At 47.0% G+C, this 25,422-nt stretch overlaps 1 protein-coding gene across 1 annotated transcript in view; it reads left to right on the top strand.

The window, feature by feature from the left end:
* Window positions 1-21,668, top strand: part of PLXNA4 (plexin A4) — a 703,335-nt gene extending 681,667 nt beyond the window's left edge. Inside the window, exons 31-33 of the mRNA XM_058190650.1 lie at window positions 1,544-1,756; window positions 13,906-14,056; window positions 17,557-21,668. Coding sequence (XP_058046633.1) covers window positions 1,544-1,756; window positions 13,906-14,056; window positions 17,557-17,652 — 460 coding nt within the window. The 3' untranslated portion in view covers window positions 17,653-21,668. The remainder of the gene's footprint in view (window positions 1-1,543; window positions 1,757-13,905; window positions 14,057-17,556) is intronic.
* The last annotated feature ends 3,754 nt before the right edge of the window (window positions 21,669-25,422 follow it).

Genomic DNA, 25,422 nt, shown 5'->3' with positions numbered 1-25,422 from the left:
GGAAGGAAGGAAGGAAGGAAGGAAGGAAGGAAAAGAGAGGGAACAGGAAAAGAGAGGGAGTGGGAGTGAACATGGGAGGAAGGAAGGAAGTGAATGAAGGAAAGAGGGAACAGAGGGAAAGGAGGAGGGAGGGAGGGGAACATGTGAAAGGGAAGGGAAGGAAGGAGGAAGGAAGGAAGTGAAGGAAGGAAAGATGAAACAGAGGGAGAGGGAGGAAAGAAAAGAGTGGAAGGAAGGAAGGAGGGAGGAAGAGAGAGGGAACAGGAAAAGAGAGAGGGAGGGGGAGAGAACACGGGAGGGAGGAAAAACAGAAAAGAAAAGAGGGAAGCAGAATGAACACAGGAGGAAGGGAGGGAGGGAGGAAAGAAAGAAGGAAGTGAATGAAGGAAAGATGGAACAGAGGAAAGAGAGAGAAAGAGAGAGAAAGAGAGAGGGAGGGAAAGAGGAAAGGAGGAGGAGGGAGGAAGGAAGTGAATGAAAGAAAGACGGAGAACAGAGGGGAAGGAGGGAAGGAGTGGGAGGGAGGGAGTGAACACAGGGAAGAAAGGAAGGGAAGGAGGGAGAGAGACGGAACAGAGGGAAAGAAAGAAAGAAAGAAAGAAAGAGAAAGAAAGAAAGAAAGAAAAAGAAAGAAAGAAAGAAAAAAGAAAGAAAGAAAGAAAGAAAGAAAGAAAGAAAGAAAGAAAGAAAGAAAGAAAGAAAGAAAGAAATTTGGAACTAATGAAACGTTAGCATATTATTAACATCATCTGTGGCATTCTTTGAAGGCTGATTGAAGCCACTTGGGGCTCCTTTATAAAAGGGGAAAGCGGTGGGCGTTGAAAGTGGGATCAAAGCAATGGAGACATGGTTTTGAGCAGATTCAATTAATTCCATGTCCGTTTCCCCAACTTCTTTCTTCCCAATGGTTTCTTGACTTATTGCGTCTTCCTCGCGGCGAAAAGAACAACCCACCCAGGGACTCGGGGAAGTCACAAACAGAGAGTCATGAGGGCGTTTATAAAATACCCAAGAAATGTCTTAGAAGGGAAGTAGGTGGAGAACATTTATCTGGGATTATTGGGGAACATGAATCTTGGATATTAAACCAATGGTGGGTGTTGATCCTTGGAAGATGGGTGAGGATAAAGGTCTCAAGAAGAACCCTTTGGGGCAATGTGTTTGTCCACTCAGTCAAAACATCTGCCTAGAGATGACCTAGAAATATCAAAGTGAGGTTCTCCAAGGTGGTGGCCTCCAGAAGTACAATCAGTATAGGGATGGTATATGCTTAGGGATGGTAGCTTCAGTTCTGACTGTGGTTGTAAGTCAAGGACTACTTGAATTTGAGTAATAATAATAATAACAATAATAACAATAATAATAATAATAATAATAATAATAATAATAATAATAATAATAATAATAATAACAACAACAACAACAACAACAACAACAACAACAACAACAATAATAATAATAATAATAATAATAATAATAATAATAATAATAATAATAATATTTAAAAAAACAACCATGCCTTCCTTCTGTCTTTTGACTGCAGCTTGCCCTTGAGGTTTTGGGTGAACATGATCAAAAATCCGCAGTTTGTCTTCGACATTCATAAGAACAGCATTACGGACGCCTGCTTATCGGTGGTCGCACAAACTTTTATGGACTCCTGTTCAACCTCCGAGCACCGTTTGGGCAAAGATTCTCCATCGAATAAACTGCTTTATGCCAAGGATATCCCCAGCTACAAGAACTGGGTAGAAAGGTATGTCTGACTCTCTCTTCTCTTTCTTTCTCTCTCTCTCCTCTCTTCTCTCTCTCTTCTCCCTCTCTTGTCTCTTTCTACTTTAGCTCTCTTTCTTCTCTCTCTCTCCTCTCTCTCTCCTCTCTTCTCTCTCTCCTCTCTTCTCCTTTATCTCCTTTCTCTCTTCTCCTCTCACTTTCTTCTCTCTCTTCTTCTCCTCTCTTCTCTATCTGTCTCCTCTCCTCCACTCTCTTCTTCTCTCTCTTCTCTTCTCTCTTTCTCCTTTCTCTCCTCTCTCTCTCCTCTCTCCTCTCACTTTCTCCTCTCTCCTGTCTTCTTCTTTCTTCTCTCTCTCTCCTCTCTCTCCTCTTTCTTCTTTCTCTCTCTTCTTCTTTCTCTCTTCTCCCTCTCTTCTCTCTTTCTCCTTTCTCCTTTCTCTCTCTCTCTCGCCTCTCTCTCTCCTCTCTCTCCTCCCTCTCTCCTCTCTTTCTCCTCTCTCTCTCTTTCTTTCCTCTCTTCTCTCTCCTCTCTTCTCTATATGTCTCCTCTCCCCCCTCTCTTCTTTTCTCTCTCTCCTCTCTCTTCTCTCTCTCTCCTCTCTCTTTTGTAAGAGCATTAGAAGTAGTCCTTGACTTACAACAGTACTTTTAGTGACTGCCCAATAGCACTGAAAAAAGTTACTTATGACTGTTTTTTCACACCTACGACTGTTGCAGCATTCCCCATGGTCACATGATCAAAATTCAGCTGCTTTGGCAACAGGTGCATATTTATGATGGCTGTAGTGTTCCAAACTCTTGGGATCCCCTTTTGTGACCTTCTGACAAGCAATGTCATTGGGGAAGCCAGATTCACTTAACAGTCATGTCACTAACTTAACAACTGCAGTGAGGGAAGGGAAGGAAGAATGGAGGGAGGGAGGAGAAGGGGAAGGAGAAAGAGAAGGAGTCTGTAAAGGGCGTGCATAGGAGCACCAGTGTGCCTACCATTCCTGTCCTAATGTTCCCTTTGATTGTATCCAATTCGTATGGTTATTTCATGCTCATACTTATATATACTAAATAAATAAATAAAAATAAATAAATAAAAAATAAATAAAGGGGAAGGGGAAGGAGGAGGAGGAGGAGGAGGAGAAGGAGGAGGAGAAGGAGGAGGGGAAGGGGAAGGAGGAGGAGGAGGAGGAGGGGAAAGAGAAGGGGAAGGGGGAGGAGGAGGAGGAAAAGTGAAAGGGGAAGGAGGAGGACAGGAGAAGGAGAAGGAGAGGAAGGAGAAGGAAGGCTTCCAATGTTCCCTGCCAGATTCCCACAAAAGAAATCCAATGGGGAAGCCTTCAGGAAGTCAGAAGGCTCACCTGTTCCCTCTGGATTTATTTATTTTTTTTGCCCATCCTTGGTCATTCCCTTTCTCTGTTCAGGTAAGTTAATACCTCTGCAGCCATGACCCAACAGGCCCAGGTTGTCTAGCTCATAATTAAATACCTCCAAGCACCTCCCACTGTACCATTAGCCTCCCAGCAGAATTCTCTCCTTTTGGCTGTGAAAACAAATTTGCCGTTCACAGTCCAAAGCCACCACTATTTCCTCTGGTCCTCACCCTGGAAGTCCCACAGCCTCCTCCTGGACAGAGATCAGAGACGACAACTTGGCCCTCCAAAAAGCTGGCAGATATAATGAGCCTGTCTCTTCTGTAGTCCAGCCAACGACCCGGCTTGCATTTGCAAACCGCTGGCAACCTCTACTTACCTCCTTCCCAGGGCTTGTAAGCAGCTGGCGTTCCCTGTCATCTTCAAGAAACCGGAGCATAATTAAGCCAGGTATCTCCCGAGCTGCTTTCGGGTTGCTAAGAAACCGCATCCATAGAAGCCGAGGTCTCCATCCAATCCTAAAAATAATTATCCGGTCAATTGGGAACACGGCCGAGAAAAATAGCTTTTCATATTGCCAACAACACAGAAGTCTTTAGCTGGTTTGGACCTTTCCTCCTGACAAATGAACTCAAGCTGAGTTGCAAGAAAGAACGAACGAGACGGAAAGCGGACAGGGAGTGTCTCGCGCAATGGGGGGGAAAAAAACGGGAATGCCCCTCATGCGTTAACCTGTGTTAATCAGGTAAATGGAGGAAAAATAGCAGCTATGACCGTGTTTCCCCAAAAGTAAGACCCTGTCTTATATTTTTTTTGAACCCCGAAATAAGCGCTTGGCCTTTTTTTTCAGGGATGTCTTATTATTTTGGGGCGCGTGGAGCAAGACGGGGCTCCTCTTGCCATCTGACCTGATTTCCAGCTCTGTCTCCCTAACCCTAACCAGAGGAAATGGCGGGGACCAGCTGCGCATGCATTTAAATATTTTTGGGGAGGGTGGGTTTCACGTTTCCTTACCGCTGGTTCACTCCGCACGCACGCAGTTCACAAGTGCACGCCTTCTGCTCATCCGCCCGGCCTCCCACACATGCGCTTTGCTTATGCGCGTGACTTTCACGCATGTGCCCTGCCTCAAAAACGTGCCTAAATAGGATGGCATAGAGCCAGGGCAGGGGGGCAGGCCCACCAACGATTTCCGCTACCAGTTCCAACGAACCAGTCCAAACCGGCTGAATACCCCTCTGATGTTGACCAGCAGGGTCACAAAAAGTCTACAAGAAAACCACCAAGTTCATAGACCACCAAGGAGGACCCCCCACATTTTTCTTTCCCCCTCCGAGCAAATTCAGAGTTCTTTTAGACCAGGGGTCTCCAACCTTGGCAACTTTAAGACTTGTGGACTTCAATTCCCAGAGTTCCTCAGCCAGCTTTGCTGGCTGAGGAACTCTGGGAATTGAAGTCCACAAGTCTTAAAGTTGCCAAGGTTGGAGACCCCTGTTTTAGACTTATCCCATGAGCCCTCTTGATCTGGAGAGCTGATGTCAGTTCTATTTTAACTGAAGGTAGGACCTGTTGTGACCCAGGCCCAAGTAGGTAGTAAGAAACTCAGTCCATGTAAAAAACAAACAAACTTTATTCAAACAGCTCAGAATTACTTCATTCCCAGCGTAGTTCAACTAAATTAAAGCAAAATCCTCCCAACACAAATTCCTCAGTCCTATCACAAACCTTGGTTCAATTAGGCAAACTGCCAAAGGCCTTTCTTGGAAAACGTTCAGAAGTCACAAAAATAAAGGCAAGATGTAGATGAAGCAGAAGATGCAGCTACCAACGTTGTTTTCCAGAAAAGCCCAAATGCCGTTGCTGGTCTTTTAAGCCTTATAGGAGGGGCCAATCATCTCTTGGCCTTACTCCTGAGTCGTCCTCTCTGCTTGAGCTGCTCTTACCTTCTGGCAGCTCATCTCATGCGTGCATTAGGAACAGGCTCCTCCTGTTCCTCTGTCTCACTACTATCAGTCTCTGGAGGCTCTGGAATCCGCACCTCACTCCCCAATGGCCCTCGCCTCACCTCGGCCTCATCGCTGTCCGACTCCGTTGCCAGCTCCGCAGGCTGCTGGCAGACCACAACAGAACCATCTGCTGGGGGAGAAAAACCATCATTGCTGTCCTCTCTTCCATTCTTTCATCTTCAAGTCAAAATCCTTCCTTCTCACGTCAGCCTAAACCGGTCTAATAGACCACCTTGCACTAAAATGTCCAACGTTGATATCCTTAGCAATGTGGGCGTCAGCCCCATTGTCTTTTGCCAGGTGTATTTCAATCAGTGGACAAACCCCACATCAAGTTGGGGCGTAACAAAGTCCCACCGTCCCCCGGTTGAGTTTTCTTGGAGTTGGGGTTCTTCTGAGCTTCCGATGAAGACTTCGGTGCCCCCTGCCGCCAACCCCCCCCCCAGAACAGTCACGTAATTATGTCATTCCTGTAATTGCCATCTTCTGCTCTGCAACACATGGTCTCATTACCCGCGTTTCATATGCTAAATGATTATTAACGAGCTTTGTAACCAGCAGCAGTAGACAACCCCCCTCCAAAGGCCCTCACAAAACAATTAGCTCCACGCCACCGCAGCAAAAAAAATAAATAAATCCAAAACCCCGGACCACCCTGGAAGATTAGAGCATGGAGAGGCGATGATCGTTAATGAAGTTTTTTGCATTTTGATGGGCTGTCAAAACAAAGTAAAAGCCAGGCAAGATTTCCGCGTGGCACAGACGCGCACGCGACTCCATGCGCCGAGAATCGGCCTGCAACCTCTCAGCGTGCCTGAGCTCGCTTGCAACGTTGTCAAAACTGCAACCGGTTGCTGCAGTGCAGAGAAGAGCAACAAGGTTGATTAGAAATCTGGAGGCTTAAAACATACAAAGAAGGGTTGCAGGAGTTGGATACGTCTGTTTTAATCAAAAGAAGGACCAGGGGAGACATGATAGCAGTCTTCCAATATCTCAGGGGCTGCCCCAAAGAAGAGGGAGTCGGGCTGTTCTCTAAAGCACCTGAGGGTAGAACAAGAAGCAATGGGTGGAAACTGATCAAGGAGAGAAGCAACTTAGAACTAAGGGGAAATTTCCTGACAGTGAGGACAATTAACCAGTGGAACAACTTGCCACCAGAAGTTGTGGGCACAACATCACTGGAGGTTTTTAAGAAGACACTGGACAGCCACCTATCTGAAATTGTAGAGGGCCTCCTGTTTGAGCAGAGAGTTGGACTAGAAGACCTTTGTAATCCCTTCCAGCCTTAAGATTATATGAGTCAGGGAGGGAGGGAGGAAAGGAAGGAAGGAGGGAGGGAGGGAGGGAAGGAAGGAAGGAGGGAGGGAGGGAGATGAAGGAAGGAAGGAAGGAAGAAGGGAGGGAGGGAGGGGGAAAGAAGGGAGGGAGATGAAGGAAAGAAGGAAGGAAGGAAGGAGGGAAGGAAAGGAAAGAAGGAAGGAAGAAGGGAGGGAGGGGGAAAGAAGGGAGGGAGATGAAGGATGGAAGGAAGGAAGGAAGGAAATTAATCAAGGAGAGAAGCAACATGGAATTAAGGAAGAACATCCTGACAGTGAGGACAATTAACCAGTGGAACAACTTGCCACCAGAAGTTGTGGGTTCTCCATCACTTTTAAAGAAGAGACTGGACAGCCACCTATCTGAAATGGTATAGGATCTCCTGCTTGAGCATGGGGTTGGACTAGAAGACCTCTAAGGTCCCTTCAATTCTGATTGAATGGATCTCTACTTGATAAGTTACCATTCTTTCCTTCTTGATCAGTTTGGACAATAGGTTGACTCCTTAGATATTGGAACACTGCTATCTTGTCACCCCTACAGTATTCCTTCTTTTCATTAAACCCGGTTGTGTATGGCTTCCTCCCTTAGCTATCTTAGTTAATTTGACCGTTAGTATTTATCGCTATTTACCTTGTTGTAACTCACCTAGAGTTTCTGGATGACAAGATAGCGGCATATAAAGTCAATAAAGAAACAAATAAATATTCTCCAAGGAGAAAAAAAAATATCCCAGATCTTGCCTGGAGCGCAGTGGGCCATTTAAGAGGCCTTCTTAACCGGAGGAGTTAATTTACACAAACGCAGGAAATAGATCTGTCAGAGCCACCCTGTGTCCTCCAGCCTCCTTTCCCGAGAAAGCTTGACGGGTCCAGAATAATAGAGGCGTCTCCGAGCCTCTGACAGGAACAGGCACCCAGAGCTAGCCCTTTGCAAATGACTCTGTCATCCCATCCCGGATGGCATTCGAGGTTGATATTGGAAGAGCTTCGCAAGGGCTGTCTCTTGCTGGCTGTCGCCCAGGGACGTGAGAGCACCTGAGTTATGACAGGAGAAGGAGGGAGAAGAGAACGGAAGGGAAGGGAAGGGAAGGGAAGGGAAGGGAAGGGAAGAGAAGAGAAGAGAAGAGAAGAGAAGAGAAGAGAAGAGAAGAGAAATAAAACAATAAGAATGGAATGGAGGAGGGGAGGGGAGGGGAGGGGAGGGAAGGGAAGAGAAGGGAAGAGAAATAAAACAATAAGAATCGAACAGAGAAAAGAAGAGAAGTGGAGAAGACAAGTAAAACAATAAGAACAGAACAGAGAGGAGAGGAGAGGAGAGGAGAGAAGAGAAGAGAAATAAAACAATAAGAATGGAATGGAGGAGAGGAGAGGAGAGGAGAGGAGAGGAGGGAAGGGAAGGGAAGAGAAGAGTAGAGAAGAGAAATAAAACAATAAGAATGGAATGGAGGAGAGGAGAGGAGACAAGGGAAGGGAAGGGAAGGGAAATAAAACAATAAGAATGAACAGAGAAAAGAAGAGGAGAAGAGAAGACAAGTAAAACAATAAGAACAGAACGGAGAGGAGAGGAGAGGAGAGGAGAGGAGAGGAGAGGAGAGAAGAGAAGAGAAGAGAAGAGAAGAGAAGAGAAGAGAAATAAAACAATAAGAATGGAATGGAGGAGGGGAGGGGAGGGGAGAGGAGAGGAGAGAAATAAAACAATAAGAATGGATCAGAGAAGAGAAGAGAAGAGAAGAGAAGAGAAGAGAAGAGAAGAGAAGAGAAGAGAAGAGAAGAGAAGAGAAGAGAAGAGAAGAGAAGAGAAGAGAAGAGAAGAGAAGAGAAGAGAAGAGAAGAGATGAAGGATGCAGAAGAAACAAACTATCAGGGCCGAACAGCCAGATCTTCCTGGAGAGTTCAAGTTAGCTACTTTATTGCTTTCTGCCCATAGAACAGGAATCTTCCAAGACTGGTAGCTTTTGCCTAGGAAAGACCAGATAAGATTTAAAGGCATTAGTTGGGGAGGGCTGGTCTCACCTTGCCCTCTTGTATTTATGTAACGTGTTCAGACCGATTCCCCGCTTATGATGTAAGGAGTTCAGATTACAGGTAGTCCTCGACTTACAGCCACAATGGAGCCCAAAATTTCTGTTGCTAAGGGAGACCTTTGTAAAGTGAGTTTTGCTGTGGTGACTGCAGTGGTTAGAATGCAGTATTGCAGGGTAAACTCTGCCCATTGCCAGCAGTTCGACTCTGACCGGCTCAAGGTTGACTCAGCCTTCCGTCTTTCCAAGGACGGTAAAATGAGGACCTAGATTGGTTGGGGGCAATAGGCTGACTCTATAATAGGCTCTATAAATAGGCTGACTCTAAATAGTTTGACCGTGTTGTGAGAATTAGTTATTTGGCCGAGTGATGGCATGGGGTCTGTGTGGAAATGACCATCTTTTTGGCCAACAGGCTAGACTTGCATTTGAATTAGCTTGGAATTTGTTCGGGGTCCTTTATTCTCAAGCCATCCAGATGTTGAAGGTAGGACTGGAGAACTCGGCTAACAGATGCTGAACGAACATTTTGCGATATCACACCAGGTTTGCACCTCAGAGCAAGAAAAACCCATCGCTCTGCCTCGCCTGCTGTCTGAAAGACAGATCAAGGGCTCTCTTGTTACAGGCTGCAAAACACATACAGAGACACACAGACACACACTTCAACACTCCTTATTCAGGCGAACCAGTAGCGGTAGCCATTGTCGTGTCCCACTCCTCCTCTGATAGCCGGCTCTGGGAAGTCTGTATCAAGCGTGGCCACGAAGCCTCTGCAGCTTTGCCAAATTCCTTTCAGAGTTCTCAGGGCAGGCAGGAATCCAAGGTGTGACTTCAGCAACCAGATGAGACTTTGCCTGACTCAAGGAATGCCAGAAAGCAGACCCTTTATATAGGCCATAGGGTGTGGCTCCATGACTCAGCACTTATCCAGGCCTGCCCCTCCCTTCCTTTTGCTGACATCGCCTCTCCATTCTCCGGAAGCGGGGATCCATCCACTGTGACTTTCTGTCCTCCTGATCCGCTGCCGGCAATTCTAGCTCGTGGCTGGCTTCGTGCTCACACGCTGTAGGAGGGAGGTTTGTTTGCTCAGTCTGTCTGGGCATGGTGCCAGGGCTGGGGGCTGGAGGCATGCCAGGCCATTCTTCACTATCAGTCTCTGGCTCAGATAGCAGGAGATGGGAGGGGCCTGGCTGAGGAGAGGAGGGCGGGCGAGGCACAACAGCCATAGGTTGGCCTGCCCACCTACCCTGGCGCCATGCCATCCTATTTAGCTACATTTTCTAGGCCAGGCACATGCGCGGAAGGCACGTGTGCAAGCAAAGGTCATGTGCAGAAGGAGTGCGAGCGTGAAGCAAAGGTGCGCACCCAGGGCAAACCAGTGGTAAAAAAAAAGTGAAACCCACCTCTGCCCTTATCATAGATCAGCTTGAATTTGGCGAGCGTTCAAGCTACCTTGCAGTCAGTACTGTGCAACAAGCCAGAAGAAAACCAGGTTTGGATCATCAGTCCACTCGGTCAATTTGCATTTCTATCCCAGGAGGGAAGTTAAAAACGGGAAGGATCCATTTGGGTTGATTCTGGTGTACTGAGTGCCTCGAGCGTTCACAAACAGTTCAGAACGGAGCCCGCCTATCCAGAGCGGGTTATGTCACTGTTGGTTTTCTCGCACAAGCGTCATTCATTTTTAATCGGGTATAATACCCCGAGCGCGTTCTCATGTTCCGCTTAGCAGAACGGCGAGCAATGGAATATTTATAAAGTGCACGGATGCCTTTCGGCAGGTCGTTTTGGAGGACCGTTAAGTCTGTCTCCTCATTTGCCTGGAACCTCCAACGCTGTTTGGGGGGACTCGGTTTTCAACCTACAACAGATAAATGCACTCGCCCGTTTCCAAAAGAAAAGTATTTCTGCAGCTCGTGGTTGAACGGTGGAGTTCTTGGTGCTCTTTTGAGCGTGGTTGGTTGTTGGTATGTGTTTCATGGCCCGACCAGGTAACGTCATCAGTGCAAAGGGAGTGTCGGGTTTGCTTCCATGTTTTATAGACAGTAGCTTGAGCTGCCAGTTCTGGTGGAGGTCTGGTTTTCTCCTTGATTAGGGGTTTTGTTTTCTGCACAATCGTTTGTCTGGTGTTAATCTCTGCTTATCTGGCTGTTGGCTGCTGGCAGACATATCCGGAGTAAGTAGAAGAGTGGAGGTGCGGAAATCAGCTGAGCCAGAAAGAAGGAAATATAGCACAGGATAGGGTGGGGGCTGATGGGCGAGGCCAGCTGATCTCCGGAACTGCCGGTTCGCCTGAACCGGTCCAAGCCGGCAGCAGCCCATCACTGCACCAAGATGATTCACAACCTTAATAAGGGGTTTCAGTCCCTTAGCCTCTTGTTTCTTCACCCTCGCCCTGCAGACTTGAAAAAGGAACATTATATATGTCCTCTTTAATGATGCGTTCTCATTTCACTTGGTTATTGAGATGGGAGAGGAGCGTATTACCTTCTCCCCTCTCAACTTTCCCCCTATACAGATTTAGAAATTCATTTAAGATTCAGTTTGGTCTAGTGGTTAAAGCACCAGGCTAGAAAGTGGGAGACCTTGAGTTCAAGTCTTGTCTTAGGCACGGAAGCTGGCGGGGTGACTTGGAACTGATCACCAAGAGACTGTGAGTTGTAGTCTTGTCTTAGGTATGAAAGCTGGCTTGGGTGACTTTGGGCCAATCGCCAGGAGACGGTGAGTTCTAGCACTGCCTTAAACATGGAAGTCAGCTGGGTGACTTTGAGCGAATCACCAGGAGACGGTGAGTTCTAGCACTGCCTTAAGCATGGAAGTCAGCTGGGTGACTTGGAGCCAATCACCAGGAGACGGTGAGTTCTAGCACTGCCTTAAACATGGAAGTCAGCTGGGTAATTTTGAACCACTCACCAAGAGATGGTGAGTTCTAGCACTGCCTTAAGCATGGAAGTCAGCTGGGTGACTTTGAGCCAATCACCAGGAGACGGTGAGTTCTAATCCTGCCTTAGGCATGAAAGCCCATTGGTTGGCTCTGGGCCACTCCCTTTCTCTCAGCCCAATCCGCTCACTTAACAACTGTCTCCCATGTATTTTGGGCTCAGTTGTGGTCGTAAGTCGAGGACTACCTGTACTGAAATTGGAGAGAGGTGTTAAATTATATCATCTATATTCTAAAGTCACTTTAGCAGGGAATGAACGTGAACCGTTCAGGGAAGGAACCGAACACGGGTGCAAAACTCTGCAGGTGAACCGGGTGGCTTCGCAAGTCACCTGTTGTCCGTTTCAGCTCCTGCTTTTTTTCCGCTTCTCTCTCCGCGAACTTTCCAAATTCCGGAGGCTGATGTGGTGGTGGGGCGGTGGGGGTAACCGCACGTGCGGCTATTTGTGCGGCAGGCGTGCGAAATGTCAGATTGCAGGAATTAAAAATGTAAATGACGGCGTCTAATTAACCAGTTGACAGCGGAGCGCAGCTGCCGGTGGCAGTGACTGATTACCTTCTGCAAATCCTTGTCCTCCATAGCCCAAACGTACTTAAAAGCCGGGGAGAAGCTGGGGGACACCCCCCCCCCGAAATAGCAGCCTCCTGAAAAAGCCCAGGTCTCTACGTGTAAATCTTCACACCGCATTAGGGTGGTGTCAAAACTCTCTTAGCTGCAAGGAGGTTGTTTTGCGACTCAGACCAGACACCAATTGGTCTTCTCGAGCCTGCTTATTAAATTTCTCCAATGTCTATACAGGTGAGCGCTCGAGTTACGTCCAAAAGTGGGACGAGAATTTTCATGGTGGAGCGAGGCAGGTGTTAAGGGAGCAGGGCCCGATTTCACAACCCTTTTCGCCACAGTAGTTAAGCAAATCTCCACGGTTGTTAAGTGAATTGTATGGTCGTTAAGTGAATCCAGATTTCCTCCTTGACTCTGCTTGTCGGAAGCTGGCTGGGAAGGCCGCAGATGGAGAACATGGGACCCCCGCGAGGCTACAACCGTCATAGATACAGGCTAGCTGTCAATTTGCCCGAATTTTGATCATATGTTGTGGGGTTTTTGTGAGTGGTACAGTGGCCTAGAGGTGGAACTCTCACCTCGCAATCAGGAGGCTGTGAGTTCGATCCTAGGTAGAGGCAGCTATTTCTCCCTCTGGGCACACTGAGAATATATCTGCTGAATAGAACTCTGCATAGGCGACCTGGAAGGGCATCCGGCCAGTAAACACTCAGCTCCATTCAGTTGCCCCGACTCCACCCCGCAAGGGATTATGGGGTCATTAAAAGGAGATGATGATGATGATGATGATGATGATGTGGGAATTCTGTAGTTGTAAGGACAAGAAACTGGTTGTGAGTCACTTTTTACCGCATCATTGTAACTTTGAATGATGGCTAAATGAATGGTTGTAAGTTATTTATTTATTTATTTATTTATTTATTTAATCATATTTATATATCACCCCTTTCCCCCTCCCCCACTCCATCCCCTCTTCCGTCCTCCAAAACCACCCTCCTCCCTCCCCGACTTCCCAGAACAAACACAAGGTATAGTTTAAAAGAAAAAACAATCATACGCTAAATTTTCCCTAACACAAATTATAATCCTCCCCTTCTTCTCAAATCCTAACTTCCCCCATACAAATCAGAGATAAATACATCCTAATCATTCAAAGGCAATCTGATATCTCTTAATCTGATATCTATTTTGCGTATATTCAATCCATTTTTTCCCATTCAGTTAGATATTTTTCTTGTGTAGTGTCTTTCAAAAAGGCTGAGATTTTGGCCATCTCAGCCAAATTAGCAACTTTCAATATCCATTCTTCTATTGTAGGTAACTCTTTTTTCTTCCAGTATTGTCCTATCAGTAGTCTTGCCGCTGTTATTAAAATCAGCTTAGTCTCAATTACTGTACAGTCCGTAATAATTCCCAATAAGAAAAAATTGCGGTAGGAACTTTATCTTCTTTTTCAAAACGTTTTGTATAATCCACCAGATCCTTATCATCAGTGCTTGGAATACTTTACCTGACTCTGTGGTCTCTTCCCATAATCCTAAAAGCTTTAACCAAAAACTTTCCACTATTGACCTCACCCCATTCCTAAGAGGACCATAAGGGGCGTGCATAAGCGCACAAACGTGCCTACCGTTCCTGTCCTATTGTTTTTCTCTTCTCCTTCCTATATATATATATATGCTTATACCTCCCAATATTTACTCATATATATGTTTATATACTATAAAATCTTTTTATATGATGTTGTGACAAAATAAATAAATAAATAAATAAAAATAAATGATCATTTTTTACCTGACAACAAGTCTTAAAACTGCCAAGTTTGAAGACCTCTGTTATAAGGTCTCCTGCTTGAGCAGAGGATTGGACTAGAAGACCTCCGAGGTCCCTCCCAATCTACACATCTAGCCTTTTCGTTACGGGATTCTCACCTTTTTTGCTTTATTCCCTTCCAGGTATTACTCAGATATCGGCAAAATGCCAGCAATTAGCGACCAGGATATGAATGCTTACTTAGCGGAGCAATCGCGCATGCACATGAATGAGTTCAACACCATGAGCGCTCTCTCCGAGATCTACTCATACGTGGGAAAGTACAGCGAAGAGGTGAGCGTGGGGCGTCGAGGGCTGCGGGGGCCAAAAAGGGTGAACTGACATTTAGTGGTGGCCTTCAACCCGTTTTATGGATGTCTTAAACAGGGGTGAAATCCAGCAGGTTCTGACAGGTTCTGGAGAACCGGTAGTGGAAATTTTGAGCAGTTCGGAGAACTGGCAAATACAACCTCCGGCTGGCCCCAGAGTGGGGTGGGAATGGAGATTTGGCAATATCCGTCCCCCAGGAGTGGGGAGGGAATGGGGATTTTGCAGTATCCGTCTCCCAGGAGTGGGGAGGGAATGGGGATTTTTTTCTTTTTATTTGAATGTATATCCCGCCCTTCTCCGAAGACTCAGGGCGGCTTACATTGTGTAAGGCAATAGTCTCATTCTATTTGTATATTTATATACAAAGTCAACTTATTGCCCCCCCAACAATCTGGGTCCTCATTTTACCTACCATTTTATAAAGGATGGAAGACTGAGTCAACCTTGGGCCTGGTGGGACTCGAGCCTGCAGTAATTTATTTATTTATTTATTTATTTATTTGATTTTTATACCGCCCTTCTCCCGAAGGACTCAGGGCGGTGTACAGGCAAAATAAAACAATACAATTGTAATTGCAGGCAGCTGTGTGTTAATAACAGGCTGCATTAGCCTGGTGAACCACTTCCCAGCCCTATATTTTGCAGTATCCTTCCCCTGGAGTGGGGTGAGAATGGAGATTTTGCGGTATATTTCCCAGTGGTGGGTTGCTGCCGGTTTGGTCCGGTTCTATAGAACCAGTAGTAAAACCGGTGGAAGGCTCCACCTACTCGTCATGACATCATGGGTGGTGTCATGGCGCATGCGCAGAAGTGTGTGTGCACGAGTGAAGCAAACGAGCGCCCGCCCTCCCATTGGGAATCAATAGTAAAGTTAAGTAGAACTCACCCCTGATCCTTCCCCTACCACGCCCACCAAGCCATGCCCACAGAACCGGTAGTAAAAAAATGTGGATTTCATCACTGGTCTTAAGACTCAGGGAAGTAAAAGCCAGAGGAAAATGGGGCTTTGCAATTGGCTTATCTTTGGATGACAGACAAGCCTGCCTGCAAATCGCTCCATGGACTCATCCAGGATAGTGCTTCTCTACCTCAGCAATTTAGATGGTGGTGGGGACTTAACATGGCTGCCTGGGGGAATTCTGGGAGTGGGAATCCACCCATCTTAAAGGTGCCATAGTTGAGGAACACTGATCTAGACCATAAGAGTTGGAAGGGACCTTGAGGATCATCAAGTCTGACTATTTGTTGGATGGATGGATGGATGGATGGATGGATGGATGGATGGATGGCAGGCCTGGAATTTTGGATGTATTTATGTATGTAGATAGATAGGTAGGTATGGATGAATGGGAGGGAGGGAGGGAGGGAGGGACTGGAATTTTGGGTGTAGGTAGGAAGGTTGGTTGGTATGGATCAATAGGTGGATGGATGAAAGGATGGATGGTTGATTGGTCTGTAATTTAGGAAGGATGATTGGATGGAAGGATGGAAAGAAGGAAGGAAGGAAAGGAAGGAAGAAGGAATGACTGGAATTTTGGATGTAGGTAGGTATGGATGGATGGTTGGTTGATTGGTCTGGAATTTAGGATGGATGGTTGGAAGGAAGGAAGGAAGGAAGGAAGGAAGGAAGGAAGGAAGGAAGGAAGGAAGGAAGGAAGGAAGGAAGGAAGGACTGGAATTTTGGATGTAGTAGGTAGGCATGGATGGATGGTTGGTTGATTGGTCTGGAATTTAGGATGGATGGATAGATGGATGGAAGGAAGGAAGGAAGGAAGGAAGGAAGGAAGGAAGGAAGGAAGGAAGGAAGGAAGGAAGGAAGGACTGGAATTTTGGATGTATGAATGTAGGTAGGTAGTTTGGTTGGTATGGATGAATATGTGGATGGATAGAAGGATGGATGATTGATTGGTCTAGAATTTAGGATGAATGGATGGATACATCTTAGAGAACCATGGTGGCAGAGTGATTATGCAATATTTCAGGTTGACTCTGCCCACTGCCTGCAGTTCGATCCTGACCGGCTCAAGGTTGACTCAGCCTTCCATCCTTCCGAGGTTGGTAAAATGAGGACCCAGGTTGTTGGGGGTAAAAGGCTGACTCTGTAAATGGTTTAGAGAGAGCTGGAAAGCACTTTGAATTGATACAGAAGTCTAAGGGCTATGGGTATTGCTATTCATCCCTGCCTAATTGGATTGCAATTCCACTTCATTATGTCGATCATGACTGCATGTTTAAGCACTTGCCCAAAAGCTAAATTTAAATAATGTTACCATTGGTTAAGTGTTCTCTATAGGCTCTTGTGTGTGTGTGTGAGAGAGAGAGAGAGAGAGAGAGAGATTTTGATAGTTTAGTATACAGTATTCTATGAACCCAGCTCATTGGGCCAGGGTGAGATTTAATCTGTTTTGCCAATCCCCCAAATGAACTCTATGCAAACCACGACAAGCGTATTAAGAGATAAACATCGTCACCGTAAGCTAAACAAACAAGCTAGGTTTGCAACACCCAGGAAGCAGGCGAACCTTAACTCTTGTGCAAAACACCCAACTTAAATCTTGCGCCCAATGCAGTTAAACTGGGATGGCGTGATTTGTTTTGGTGACGAACCGCCTGTGAGAATGTAACGATTCTAGGCTGCTTCCTCTCTTGACTCCTCCTTCAGGCTCTGCCTCTCCTTCTCCTACAGCAGGGGTGTCAAACTGGATTTCTTTGAGGGCCGGATCAACATTGTAGTTCTCGTCCGTGGGCTGGTGGGGAGTGGGGGAGACAGGATGGACACCTCCTGAAGGAACCTGCCAGCCAAAATGGGCTGCGGGGGGCGCACACGGCCCCCTCTGCCTTGTTTTCAGCTCCTGCAGCACTTTGCTGGCCAGAACAGGGCGCACAGAAGCCCTGTGCAGCCCCCATACAGACCATTTTTAGCAGGCAGAGGCCGAAAACAGGCCAGATTTAAGCACCCTCTGGCCCGGATCTGACCCGTAGGCAATGGTGGGATTCAAATAATTTAACAACTGGTTCTCTGCCCTAATGACCAGCTGGGTAGGTGTGGCTTGGTGGTCATGTGACTGTATGGGCGTGACCAACTCAACATCACTCACGCCGATGGGCGCTTAGCTGTTACAATGTAATAAGGGTTAACCAAAGAGGCGGTTTCTGTAAGCAGGGCAATAAAGATTAGGCTAGAAACACCACCAGAATATTTCCTTCCTGCCTTCCTTACAGGATTAGCCCTGTAAAGTGGTGGAAAAAAACAAATGGAGATTTCTTCCAACAACCGGTTCTCCCGAATCGGTGCAAACTGGCTGAATCCCACCACTACCTTGAGTTTTGACACCCCTATCCTACAACTTATGCTTATGGACTTTTAAGAGATCAGGTTGAAGACCATCCCTTTGGCGGTTCCTTCCGGCTGGACGCAAGTCGTCCGCACACTAACACCTTTCTCCTTTCTCTGTTTCGCACAGATCCTTGGAGCCCTTGATCAAGATGACCAAGCGGGCAAGCAGAAGCTCACCTACAAACTTGAACAAGTTATAACCCTCATGAGCATAGACAGCTGAGAACTGCCCCACTAGAGGACGTTTCCAGGAGGGATTGACACACAACAAATGAACAAAAAGAACACACACACACACACAAACACAAAAACCAAGCCGTGCCTCACTTCAGTTTTCATCAAGTGCAAGTTTCCAACTGGCTGCCAAGGAGAGTCTCCAGAAGACGCGTCGAAGTCTCGGAGCGTCACCTGCCGAACCTACCAAAACCAAGGAACTGAGTCTTCAAGGATTTTGAGGGACATCTTCAAGAAGGACTCCCCGAAGGCAGGCGGTCTTCAGGCGGAGTCCCTGTTTGTCTGCAGGTTCTTCTTTGGCGGCAACCAGAATGTACCGCTACCTGCTCCATGAACTGAGCAGGAATAACTTTGGGGTTCACCTCCACCATACTTTGCTGCTTTGAGAGCACGCCATCCGCGGGCTGACAGGAGCCCAGGGTTCGTTCAGAAGCTGTGCCAAGGGAGGATTGCTCTCTTGCCTTCAGAAGTCCCACCCACCGTTGGGGGGGGAGGGAGGGAAAAACACAAGAAAAACAATGGCTGCCTCTCCTCGATTCTTTTGTCCTCATGAGGAGGAACCGAGCGGTTTGCTCCAGAGGAACGTCAATTGGAAAGAAGGCCCCGCTCAGGGACCTGTGAAACCAAGAGGATTGTCCACCAATCTCTGGAGATTGGGCGGAGAAGGGAAGTCTGCCTTTTCTCTCTTCCCTTCTTCTGATTTTCATACAGTTTCCTTTCCTTGTTTTTTTCTGTTTGGTTTGGTTTGGTTTGATCAATCAATCAATCAATCAATCGAGGTTACTTTTATTGGCTGTGCAACGGAAAGAGAACTGCTCTCCCAAGCTGGGGTCACCTGTGTCCCTCACCTGCTCCTTCTCCAGTTACTTGAACAAGCACTCCAGATCCTTTGCTTCTCCTTCCTAAACCGGGAATGTTGTATCTGTTGGGAGAACGCCAACTCGACTTGAGTTAATGGCCTCTCCTTTGAAGACCACCAAAGCGTATCCCCTATTTTCTCTCGGGATTGCCTTCCTAAACCACAGGATGCTGCCAAGACCCATAAATAAGATCCAGCATTAGAGATTAGGTAGAGATCCTAGCTAGTGGTGGGTTTCAAATTTACTACCGGTTCTGTGGGCATGGCTTGGTGGGCATGGCATGGCTTGGTGGGCATGCCTTGGTGGGCATGGCAGGGGAAGAATACTGTAAAATCCCCATTCCCATCCCACTCCAGGGGAAGGATACTGTAAAATCTCCATTCCCTCCCCACTCCAGGGGAAGGTTACTGCAAAAATCCCCATTTCCTCCCAATCAGCTGGGACTCGGGAAGCAGAGAATAGATGGGGGCGAGGCCAGTCAGAATTTTTACTACCGGTTCTCCAAACTACTCAAAATTTCCGCTACCGGTTCTCCAGAACTGGTCAGAACCTGCTGAAACCCACCTCTGATCCTAGCACGGAATTGGAGGTGCAGAAGTGTTCTTACTTTGAGTCGTTGGCGGGCGTGTTTGTGTTGCCTTTCCCGACGAAATGCAAGTTGCAAAGGCCACAATATAATCTATCCAATTTCCTGCCAGGCGCTTTTTTCTGTGGAAGCAGCTTCTACAGCTGGAATAATCCATCGATCAATCAGAACAGCGCTGGAAGGGACCTTGGAGGTCTTCCAGTCGAGCCCCCTGCTCAAGCAGGAGATCCTATACCAGAGGAGCTGCCCAGGGCATGGGTCTCCAACCTTGGCAACTTTTTTTTTCATAAAAAAGTTTTATTTTTACAATCATGTCAAACAACTCATCCAATGTACAGTTATATACAATTAGTCGGGCTTGCCCAGTCACCACCACCCTTTTAACTCTCTTCCCTCTTCTACCTTCTTCTACTTTCCAGACCTTCCTCTCCTTCTCTTATCTACATCATCTCCTCCCTCCACCCTACACCTTCCTTCTCCCTTTTCTACCCCTCTTCCTTCCTCTTCTCCTCTTTCCTACCTCCTACTCTCTCCTCTTTTGTCCCTCCCCACCATTCTAAAAGGGTAACTGGGCAGACCCGACCCTACATTAATTTATACATCTTCAATAATCCCTGTACATTAACCATCACTCCAACTCTAGCCTGAACCCCCCAATTCCCCACCCCCTTACCCCCCACCCCTCACCCCGACTTCCCAGAACAAAATGCAGGGTATCAAAACTAACAATCATAATCTAAAATAATTCCTAAATTATAATCTCTAGTCACTCCACACTTAATCACACTCTCAATTCCCCTCTACCAACCTTGGCAACTTTAAGACTTGTGGACTTCAGCTGGCTGAGGAATTCTGGGAGCTGAAGTCCACAAGTCTTAAAATTGCCAAGGTTGGAGACCCCTGGCCCAGAGCGCATTCCCCCAGCCCCCAGCCCCGCCCCGGAAATGAACTTCCGGTTTCCAGCACACTGGCGCACATGCTCATGTAGGAAAATGGAAGACCAGCTCTTCCAGTTTCCAGCACTGCCACACGCAAAAGGGCCAGCTGATGGTCGTGTGTGCCAGAAACCCGGAAGAGGAATGAGCGACGCCCTGCGTGCCAGGGGACACGGCTCCGCGTGTCGCTTCCGGCGCACGTGTCATAGGTTCTCCATCACAGTCCTATACCATTTGAGACAAGTAGCAGTCCAGACTTTTCTTTAAAGAAAACTCCAGTGGCTTCGGCATCAAAGATATAGACATACTAATGCTATTACAGATAGTCCTTGATTTACAATTGTTCATTTAGCAACCGATTCGAAGTTACAACGGCGCTGAAAAAAAGGGACCCATTTTCCACACTTACGACCATTGCAGTATCCCCGGTGATCAAAATTCAGCCACTTGGCAACTGATTCATATTTATGACGGCTGCAGCATCCCGGGGGGGGTCCACGCAATCCCCTTTTGCGACCTTCTGACAAACCAAGTCCACGGGAGGGATGGGGTGGGGTGGGGGAAGCCCGATTCGCTTAACAGCCAGAGGGACGGATTTAACAAGGGCAGCGATTCGCTCAAGAACGGTGGCAAGAAGAAGTCGTAACGTGGGGCGAAACCCGCTTCCCAAAGGGTCTCGCTTAGCAACATAAACTTTGAGGCTCAGCTTTGGCCGTAAGTCGAGGACTCCCCGGACGATGAAAGGGAATTCCAGAGAGATTCTGCAGGTCCACCTGGAAAGAGGAAAGGATAACAGAAGTGGTGGGATTCAGCCGGTTCGGGAGAACCGGTAGTTAAATTTCTGGCTGGCTCTGCCCCCTCCCTGCCCTGCCCCTTCCAGGAGTCCCCACACGCCTCATTTTGGCTCCCATGGAGGTAGGCCCAAAATGGGGTGGGGGGGGTGCGGTACAACCCCACCCCCCACCCCCTGTGGCCCGTTTTCACTCCCAGGAGGCTGCAGGGAGGCCTTCTAGGTCCAAAATGGGGCGCAACTGGGGGGGCTGATGGTAGGGAGCTATTGAGAGAGTCACAGGAGGAAACAGATGGGAGGGGCCTCTCCTGGAAAGACGTTTAAAGCCGCCGTTTGGGGTTTCCGAGTTTTTGCTTCGTACGGGTGGGAAGGGGGTCAATGTTTTATTTCAACTTTGAACACCTCGAGGGGAACAGGCAGAACTCGATCCCACGAAATGGTCAGAAATAGGAAGCAGTTGGACTCTCTCCCACCTCTTTTCCCCGATGGAGGGTTTTTTCGCTCCCTCTTTTTTTTTTTCCTCATTGGACCTGGGAGATTTAAACAAAACTTAGTTAGGGCTTGTTTTATTTCTGGGTCTTAGGCAGGATTGAGATTGTCTCTTGAAGAATTCTGTTCACAGTTCTGATTTCTAATTCCTCCCTTCCTCTTTGTCTTTCTCCTTTCTCTCCTCTCTCCCTCCCATTCTTCTTCTCCTTTCTTTCTTGTTCATCCCCTTCTTTACCTCCCTCTTTTCTCTACTTCCTTTCTTCCATCTTCCTTTCTTCCTTCATTCCCTCCTTTCTTTTACCTTTCTTCTTTCTCTTCTTCCCCCTCCCTTTCTTCCTTCTTCTCTTCTTCCCCTCCCTTTCTTCCTTCTTCTACTTCTTCCTCCTATTTACCTCTTCCTTCCTTCCTCCTCCTTCCTTCCTTTACTTCCTTCCTCTTATTTGCCTCTCCTTCCTCCCTCCCTTCTCCCTTCCTCCCTCCTCCTCCTCCTCCCCTTCCTTCCTTCCTCTTCCTCCCCTTCCTTCCTTTACTTCCTTCCCTCCTCTTATTTGCCTCTCCTTCCCTCACTCCCCCACTCCTTCCTTCCTTCCTTCCTCCTCCTCCCCTTCCTTCCTCTATTTCTTCCTTCCTCCTATTTGCCTCCTCCTCCCGCCTTCCTTCCTCCTCCTCCCCTTCCTTCCTTCTCCTGCTCCCCTTCCTTCCTCTATTTCCTTCCTTCCTCCTCCTCCTCCCCTCCCTTCCTCTATTTCCTTCCTTCCTCCTATTTGCCTCTCCCTCCCTCCTTCCTTCCTCCTCCTCCCCTTCCTTCCTTTACTTCCTTCCTCCTCTTATTTGCCTCTTCTTCCCTCCGTCCCTCCTTCCTTCCTCCCTCCCTTCTTCCTCCTCCCTTTCCTTCCTTCCTCCTCTTATTTCCTCTCCTTCCCTCCCTCCCTCCTTTCTTCTTTCCTCCCTCCTCCCCTTCCTGCCTCCCTCCCTTCCTTCTCGTCCTCCCCTTCCTTCCTTTACTTCCTTCCTTCCCCCTCTTATTTGCCTCTTCTTCCCTCCGTCCCTCCCTCCCTCCCTCCCTCCCTTCCTTCCTTCCTTCCTCAAAACAAATCTGATTTGATCCAGGAAAACACATCACACTTCTCCATGCCAACGGTATCAGCTCCCAGCGAGCTGTGATCCAATAAGTCTGTTAAACAACTTCTTTCTCCAAGGTTCCGTCACGTTTCTCTACAAATTCTGCTGAGTTCTGGTTCCCTAACAGTGCATTCTGCCTTGACGCAAAGCCATCCAGAGTGCCGTCTCGTACGAAATCAATCCAGAGCTTTGGGAAATTTAGCAAACTTTAGATGGGTGCAGTTCCTGAACATGGAAACTGGTAGGAACGTGAAATAAATTCCATTTATCCACCTCCACCCTCCCTGTTTATTATTACAGGTCGTCCTCGACTTATAACCATTCATTTAGTGCAGGGGTCTCCAACCTTGGCAACTTTAAGACTTGTGGACTTCAACTTTGCTGGCTGAGGAATTCTGGGAGTTGAAGTCCACAAGTCTTAAAGTTGCCAAGGTTGGAGACCCCTGATTTAGTAGCCATTCAAAGTTACAACTGCGCTGAAAAAAGCGACTTATGACCGTTTTTCACACTTACGACCCTTGCAGCATCCCCATGGTCACGTGATCACAATTCAGATGCTTAACCACCGATTCACATTTATGATGGTCACCATGTTCCGTGGTCGTAAGTCGAGGACTACCACCTGTACGAGAAATTTCACGTTCAATCGATCTGTTATTTTGCCCAAACGTTTGACTGTAATTTCAGATGTGTTTGTACAACACGCTGAATCTGGTTGTTTTAAAAAAAATTTAGCAACCCCATTCAAGTTCATTTCATTTTTAATTTTCGTTTTTATTTCATGTGGCTTACTGCCGTTCCTCGTACCCTGTCCATTTGATGGTTGATGGTTTATTGGATAACCTGAATCTAGAAGTTGGGGTAGCTCAGTAACTGGGTTTAAACTGGGTTGTGTGAAGTTAGTCTCTGTTTTAAAGAGCGACAAGGTTCACATAGTGCGAGATGAATCCATATTCCGTCTTCGCATCATCCTTTGGAATGATAGCATAACCACATGAGCTAAGCCACCTGGACCCGAAATAAACCCAGGATTAACCCTAACCAAGTTTAAACCATATATAGGAATGGAGATGCTTGTTCCCGAAAGACCTTGTTGTTGTTTTTGTGTTACTTAATCACTCCCAGTGTGGTTGGCTTAAGGCTCAATTCAGACAATTCAAATTCAGGGTTTTATCTCACACCGAATAGAGAAAACAAAACTTTTTTTTTTTAAAGCTGGTCTTCATCACATTTCCAAGGATTCTGGGATGCAGTTCTGAATTCCAAACGCAGTTTTATTTTTGGTGTCCAAGATCTTCTCATCCCGAAGAAATTCTGATTGTTATCTTTCCCCCCCCTGCATTATGACTTCTGCGATTTCTGCATTTATCTGGTGTTTTTTTTTTTTAATGCATGGCATTAAAAGAGCTACAAACGGTAATTTGGACAAAGACTTGCAGAAACGACAGGAAATGCAAATACTACCTTGTCATTACTGGGCAGAATTTGAGCCAATGTGACAGGGAGTCCTCGACTTACAACGAGTTCCATCAGCGGTGAAAAAAAATGTGAGCGCTTACAAAGATCACAGCATCTTCGTGGTCCCCATGGTCAAAAATTCGGGTACTCGGCAACCGGCATGTATTTTCGATAGTTGCAACATCCGGGGGCGGGGGAGGGGAGGGGGGTCACGTGATCGCCATTTGCAACTTTCCCAGCCAGCTTCACTTAACGACCGCGTGATTCATTTAACAACTGCACTAATTCGCTTAACGACCGTGGCACACACACAAAAAAGGTGCAACGCATGTAACCACTACCTTAGCAACAGGAATCCGGGTCTCGATTATGTTTCGTAGGTCGAGGACTACCTGTAGTTGTTTATGCCAGCGGCCGAACACCCTGGCGATTTTTAACTGTGTTTTGATCTCCTGTACGCCGGTGTTTCTCAACCTCAGCAACGAAGACGTGTAGACTCCAAGTCCCAGAATTCCCCAGATAGCATGGAATGGGAGTTGGAGTCCCCGTCCCCCCCGTCCCCGTCTTCAAGTTTGGTATAGTTCAGGGGTCTGCCAACTTGGCTCTTTTAAGGCTTGTGGACTTCAACTCCCAGAGTTCCTCAGCCAGGAACTCTGGGAGTTGAAGTCCACAAGTCTTAAAAGAGCCAAGTTTGCAGAACCCTGGTATAGTTCAACCTCTGCCTGATTTAGTAAAATTCCTATTTTAAACAGGAAACATTGGAGAAAATCTCATCTTTATAAGACAGTATTACAAAGAGCCACAAATAATAATAATAATAATAATAATAAATAAACAAATAAATAAACAATACAGCCTGGATTGCAAATGTGCAGGTTTTCAGATTATTGAAGCCTACTGCTTTTCTTCCTTTTTCAGTTATTTTTTCTTTTTTTTTTTAACCTAATGATCTTGAGTTTTCAAAACCCAAACCGTATCACGCAGATGATAAGTTCTTTCAAAACAGGACCCGGTTGTTACTCGGTAAAGCTTCTGTACCTTTGTTATACTTAATTGTATACCTGTGTTTGTAAATAGAAGGCGTTCCTATTTTGCAGTCCAGAACAGAACAAAACAAACAAAAAAAAAAGCTATTTGTAATATAGAATAAAGTTTATTTAAAAAAAAGGCAAAAAACCAATCCTTTTGTGATGGTGTGGCTCCTTCATTCGAACACTTCGGTGGCAAGAACTTCAGCTGAAAGGCCAAGTTTGTCTGAGCCATCCTTCAGGCAGGAAAGTGAGATGGCTTAACCCCTCGTGGGAATCCTCCTTGGGTACTGTATGGCTCAAGGAACTGAGAGCGAGGAGGAGAGGAGGAGAGAGAGGAGAGAGGAGGAGGGAGGGAGGAGGGAGAGAGAGAGGAGAGGAGGAGGGAGGAGAGGAGGAGGAGGAGGAGGAGAGGAGGGAGGGAGGAGGAGAGGAGGAGGGAGGAAGGAGGAGAGAGGAGGGAGGGAGGGAGGAGGGAGAGAGAGAGGGAG

Source organism: Ahaetulla prasina, chromosome 7 (genome assembly GCF_028640845.1).
Source record: "Ahaetulla prasina isolate Xishuangbanna chromosome 7, ASM2864084v1, whole genome shotgun sequence".
NCBI classification, from domain to species: Eukaryota; Metazoa; Chordata; class Lepidosauria; order Squamata; family Colubridae; genus Ahaetulla; species Ahaetulla prasina.
The sequence above is the reverse complement of the archived record's forward strand: the minus strand, read 5'-3'. Positions and strand labels throughout refer to the sequence as shown.